The sequence below is a fragment of the Salmo salar genome, chromosome 06, assembly GCF_965601325.2.
Source record: "Salmo salar chromosome 06, fSalSal1, whole genome shotgun sequence".
In the NCBI taxonomy this organism is placed as follows: Eukaryota; Metazoa; Chordata; class Actinopteri; order Salmoniformes; family Salmonidae; genus Salmo; species Salmo salar.
In genome coordinates, this window is record NC_138296.1 from 11,323,769 (window position 1) to 11,329,968 (window position 6,200).

The 6,200-nt window shown below is 40.9% G+C and overlaps 1 protein-coding gene and 1 non-coding gene across 3 annotated transcripts in view; one reads left to right on the forward strand and one right to left on the reverse strand.

The window, feature by feature from the left end:
* LOC106606280 (NLR family CARD domain-containing protein 3) overlaps nt 1–4,511 on the forward strand; it is a 47,038-nt gene extending 42,527 nt beyond the window's left edge. For both annotated transcript variants that reach the window (XM_014202424.3, XM_082976320.1), the window contains exons 7-9: nt 2,267–2,440; nt 2,603–2,649; nt 3,612–4,511. In XM_014202424.3, coding sequence (XP_014057899.3) covers nt 2,267–2,440; nt 2,603–2,649; nt 3,612–4,168 — 778 coding nt within the window. In that variant the 3' untranslated portion in view covers nt 4,169–4,511. The remainder of the gene's footprint in view (nt 1–2,266; nt 2,441–2,602; nt 2,650–3,611) is intronic.
* Nucleotides 4,512–5,267: 756 nt separating this feature from the next.
* On the reverse strand, nt 5,268–5,343 carry trnaa-ugc (transfer RNA alanine (anticodon UGC)). Its single transcript has one exon. It is a non-coding gene; the product is annotated as a tRNA-Ala (tRNA).
* Nucleotides 5,344–6,200: the final 857 nt, after the last annotated feature.

Sequence of the window (6,200 nt, forward strand, 5' to 3'; positions counted from 1 at the left end):
GTTGAAGCCATTCTGTTGTTGATTTACCTCTGTGTTTTGGGTCGTTCTCCTGTTGCATTATCAAACTTTTGTTGAGCTTAAATTGTCTGACAGATAGCCTTACATTCTCCTGCAAAATGTCTTGATAAACTTGAGAATTCATTTACCTGATGATGATGATATCAAGCTGTCCAGGCCCTGAGGCAGCAAAGCAGCCCCATTCAATGACACTCCCTCCACCATACTTTACAGTTGGAATGAGGTTTTGATGTTGGAGTGTTGTGCCTTTTTCTTCTCCACACATAGTGTTGTGTGTCCCTTCAAACAACTCAACTTTAGTTTCATCTGTCCACAGAATATTTTGCCAGTAGCGCTGTGGAACATCCAAGTGCTATTTGGCGAAATTCAGACGTGCAGCAATGTTGTTTTGGACAGCAGTGGCTTCTTCCGTGGTGTCCTCCCATGAACACCATTCTTGTTTTGTGTTTTACGTATCGTAGACTCGTCAACAGAGATGTTATCATGTTCCAGAGATTTCTGTCAGTCTTTAGCTGACACATTCTGACACATTCTGCGCTGTGCTCTTGCAGTCATCTTTGCAGGACGGCCACTCCTAGGGAGAGTAGCAACCAGTGCTGAACTTTCTCCATTTATAGACTATTTGCCTTACCATGGTCTGATGAATATCAAGGCTTTTAGAGATACTTTTGTAACCCTTTCCAGCTTTATGAAAGTCAACGATTCTTAATCTTAGGTCTTCTGAGATCTCTTTTGTTCGTGGCATGGTTCATATCAGGCAACGCTTCTTGTGAATAGCAAAGTCAAATTTTGTGAGTGTTTATTATAGCGCAGGGAAGCTCTAACCAACATCTCCAATCTCATCTCATTGATTGGACTCCAGGTTAGCTGACTCCTGACTCCAATTACCTTTCGGAGAAGTCATTAGCCTAGGGGTTCACATACTTTTCCCAACCTACACTGTGAATGTTTAAACGATGTATTCAATAGACAAAAAAAATACAATAATTAGTGTGTTATTAGTTTAAGCACACTGTGTTTGTCCATTGTTGTGACTTAGATGAAGATCAGATCAAATGTTATGACCATTTTATGCAGAAATCCAGGTAATTCCGAAGGGTTCACAAACTTTTTCTTGCCACTGTATTTCATATTTGGCGACTGTAGATAATGCTACCTTTTATTTGAGGGTAATGGTGAGAGGTTAGCATGTTTTCTTCTAGCCTCTGTAACTTTCTCACTCATTGTTATTCAAGATTCATTCATGATTTTCTTAATCATGCCATAATCAGGATTAATTTAGTACTGTTTAGAAACATGTTATCTAATAGCTTAGAAAGAAAATTACTCCTGTTTTCAACAACCATTCAGTTACTATTGGGCAAAACGTAACTCAAAACACAACCAAAAAGGGCTTTCATATCTAAACGTGAAACATATGTATGAAAATACCCTCAAATAAAAGTGACATTATATACTGTCACCTCATATGAAACATTCGATCTCAAATCAAAAATCCTGGAGTATCGAGACAAATTTTACATTTTATATTCACTGTCAAAATAGATGTGGACTGTATACTCAATACCATCTAAATCTGATACCTCAGTGTCTGTCTCACTGTCTGTCTTTTGACTGTTACTGCATTTTAAACGGGTCTACCAGTCTACTCAAATATTTGTGCTATACATTTCTATCTCTACAAACAATACTTTTGTCATTTCTAATGATGATACAATCATTTATGAATAGATATGGCATGTTTCAGGACACTGATATATCTGAATATGTTGAAATAATACATTGCCACTCTATTTTCACCACCAAAGAATAGCAGTGTGGTTTAAAAATGATTTTACAGGGCTTCCGAGTGGCGCAGCGGTCTAAGGCACTGCTAAAGGTGTTACTACGGTCCTGCATTCATATCCCGGACTGTGCCACAACTGGCCGTGGTCGGGAGTTCCACAGAACGGCGCGGGGGGGGAGGGTTTTGCTGGTGGGGCTTTACTTGGCTCATTGCACTTTACCGACTCCTTGTGGCGGGCCAGGAGCTTGTGGGCTGACCCCGGACCCCAGTTGAACTGTGTTTCCTCCGACACATTGGTGTGGCTGGCTTCCGCTTTAGCTGGCGGGTGTGCGGTTAGGTGGGTCATATTTCGGAGGATGTATGACTCTACCTTCACCTCTCCCGAGCCTGTTAGGGAGCTGCAGCGATGAGCCAAGATTGAAAAAGAGGGAAATATAAATAAAAGGATTTGACTCTTTGCAGGCTGTCACGCTGTCAAGTCACAGAGGAAGGCTGTGCTTCTCTGGCCTCAGCTCTGAGGTCAAACCCCTCACACCTGAGAGAGCTGGACCTGAGCTACAATCACCCAGGAGACTCAGGAGTCAGACTGCTCTCTGTTGGACTGGAGGATCCAAACTGCAGACTGGAGATACTCAAGTATGTAGAGGGTTTATGTCAATGATCATATAAGACATGTTTGAGTTATCAGGCTAGTTAAGACAAACATTCTTCAATCACTTGGACAAAGTTATATGCTGACTGTGTGTGAGTTCACGTGTATCATTCAATAACTGTCGGTTCTTCTGCTTACCGCTACAGTGTGGAACATGGTGGAGAGTACACAATGAAACCTGGGCTTAGAAAATGTGAGTGTTGTTGAATGCTGTGAAAAATATGACTAAGAATAAGTCTTAAGTTAAGTCAAAGACCACCATCATTACTTACTTTGTCATATTAAATATAAGCTGTAGTTCTACAGAAGCAGAAATCAGTGACACCAACGTTTAGAAATAGTTGTTTTGACAATGTTTGTGTCTGTGTATATGGGTGTCACTGATCCCTCCATATCTGTTGCTCTTTCCATGCACCAGTTTCGGAGGTCTACGTCACCGGCCTCTATGAACTGAACTGTGTCATTACGCACACCTGGTCCCCATTTCCTCACTGATTAATATTTGTATAAATGTGCCCATTTGGTTCACGATTTATTGTTCCAATGTCTGTTGTGCCTGTGAGTACCTGTGCTGTGTTGTTTTGTCTTTCGTGCCGTTTGGTTGCGTATATATTATTAAGGGTCTCGTCCCCTGGTGTATCATTGTGTCCTTTTGTTTTCGGGTCTCGTCCCGTGTATGTATTACGGGTCTCGTCCCGTGTATTTATTTGAAGTACTCCTCGCTCTTTTGTTTGGGTTCAACCCTGTGTTTTGTATATGTGTTTGTTTGCTCTTCGTCCCCGTGCCTTTACACGGCACGTTGTAATTTGGGTCAATAAAAACCCTTATTATGCATTCCTGCGCCTGTCTCCCGATCCTTCACACAACGTGACAGTGTGTGGCGTGTTCGTGTTACATTAGAAATGTGTGTGTATGTTCATGCATGCATACAAGGTGTGAGCATGTGTGTCTCTGTGTGTGTTAAATTAATAGGAATGAGCGTGTTTGATATTACCATACTGTATAACATATGATCATTCAACAAGTCTCACGTTACCTTAACTTCTCATTTTGATACCTAGAAACATCTAAATTAAATGAATTAGTGAAAAGTGAGTTAACATTCTAATGTGATTGATTATGATTTCTAATATTGTGTCTGGTTTCATCCATCAGATGCCTGTGATCTCACACTGGACCAAAACACAGTAAACAGACACCTCTCTCTGTCTGAGGAGAACAGAAAGGTGACATTTAGGAGAGAGGAGCAGCCGTATCATAATCACCCAAAGAGATTTGAGGTCTGGCCACAGGTGCTGTGTAGAGAGGGTCTGACTGGGCGCTGTTACTGGGAGGTAGAGTGGAGTGGGAGAGGGGCTGATATAGGAGTGACATATAATGGAATCAGAAGGAGAGGAGGGGGAAATGACTGTGGGCTTGGATACAATGACAAGTCCTGGAGTCTGTTCTGCTATGACAACAGTTACAGAGCCTGGCATAATAACAATCTCACTATCATAGACGTCCCCTTCTCCAGCTCCCACAGAGTAGGAGTGTATCTGGACTGGCCAGCCGGCACTCTGTCCTTCTACAGAGTCTCCTCTGACACACTGACCCACCTGTACACATTCCACACCACATTCACTGAGACCCTCTATCCAGGGTTTAGGGTTTGGTATGATGACTCCTCAGTGTCCCTGTGTCAGGTGGTCCCTGTGTCAAACACAACATGATGTTTGACTCTAATCATGGTTCAGTAAGACACAATAGAATATCTCTCTAGTGTATAAACATATGATAGTAAATATTCATGAATACACACCATTGAAGTTGACAGATATTGTCAACGAGAGTCATTTATTAATAGAATGAATCACCACACTGTGTTGTAAAAACTGTTTTCATTTACAAATCACTGATCTTGTTGTTATTGGGCTTCTTGGTGTTTGTACATATTATTATCTGTAGAATGTTTATTTGTCAAATTCTTGACACAACAATATTGTTTCTGTATGAACTCAATTCCACTGAATGAAATGTACATGTGACAGATGTGACTAATAAAAGTTAATCAACCAGATGAAAGAAGAGAGGTGTAAATGTTTTAATATTGATCAGAATATGACAGTACAGTAAATGGAGTACAGTAATAGGGGTTGTGTTCAGTATATAAAAATGGGCCTTATTCAGTTGAAGAGGAAGCTTTTATGATCGGACAGGACAATGAGTGCATCTCAATAATCTAAAGTGGCCTCCTCTCCTTATTTCCTCTCCTTTATCTTGACTCATCTGAAAACCCAAGATAGGCAGCCACCATATTACTTTGACCTATCAGGACATTGCTTTCACCTGTCCAGTTCTCTGATGTCGGTTTAGATGAAGGAAAGGAGACAGAAATCCACTGGAATGCCCCCCCAACTGGTAACTACTAGTGGGAAACACATCTATCAATCCACTGGAATGCCCCTCCAACTGGTAATTACTAGTGGGAAACTCATCTATCAATCCACTGGAATGCCCCTCTAACTGGTAATTACTAGTGGGAAACTCATCTATCAACCCACTGGAATGCCCCTCTAACTGGTAATTACTAGTGGGAAACTCATCTATCAATCCACTGGAACGCCCCTCTAACTGGTAATTACTAGTGGGAAACTTGTCTATCATCTCTGACTTCTCCCACATCCTGAACTCTGACATAATTTCGCAACACCCATTTTACATTTTTTACATTTTAGTCATTTAGCAGACGCTCTTATCCAGAGCGACTTACAGTAGTGAATGCATACATTTCATACATTTATTATTATTATTGTTTTTTTCCCCCCGTATTGGTCCCCCGTGGGAATCGAACCCACAACCCTGGCGTTGCAAACACCATGCTCTACCAACTGAGCCACACGGGACCACCCGCATTAACTTCTGTAAGGATGCGCATGCGACCAATTCGAATTTATTTGATTTTGACATTCTAATGAAATTACCTTGATTACTGCATTTTCTGCACTTAGATGTAACAACAAAACATTATTTATAAAAACACAAATTTGTTGACAAGCATAATAGCTGTACATTCAGTTTATGGTTGACGCATCTTGTCTGCCATTAGCCAATCAGCGTTCTCAACGAGTTCAAAACACAAGAAAGCACAGAACTCATTGCTCCCAGTTTACAAGTAGTATTTTCTGAGTTTCCCACTTGTTGTGAACGCAGCATCAGTAACAGGTTGTGCACGTTCCTCTGCTCAGACGTTGCTGACAGTCGATGACTTGGCACCGAATCATTGGTGGATGCATACAACATCTGAGCAAGGGAACACAACCTTTAACTTTCCTATCACTGCGTGTACAATCAAAGATGGTGGATAAATGAAGATGTCACACTCAGGCTGTTTAGCATTGAAACTAATTGTCAGAGTTCCGGTCTGCTTAAGTGGCAATGAGTTGTTGCTACATCTATTATTGACATGTACTGATTTATTCTTGAAGAATATAACTTATAAATGCCTCCTCATGAGCTTAGTTCAACTGTCGTACCCCATGAGAACCCAAAATATAAGCTTGTTTTACTCCAATGTTTCTAAACAAAGTAAATGTAAAGAAACACTATGTAGCCTCAAAACATGTTTAAAACTATACTTTTTATACCATGGATGGTCAGTCCTTGCATCAATTACTCTGTCTATGAATTTAAGAGCCACATACATCCCTGTTTACTGATTTAGGGGTGGGGCTCATGTGGCGGTTAACTTCTGTTTTATCAAAT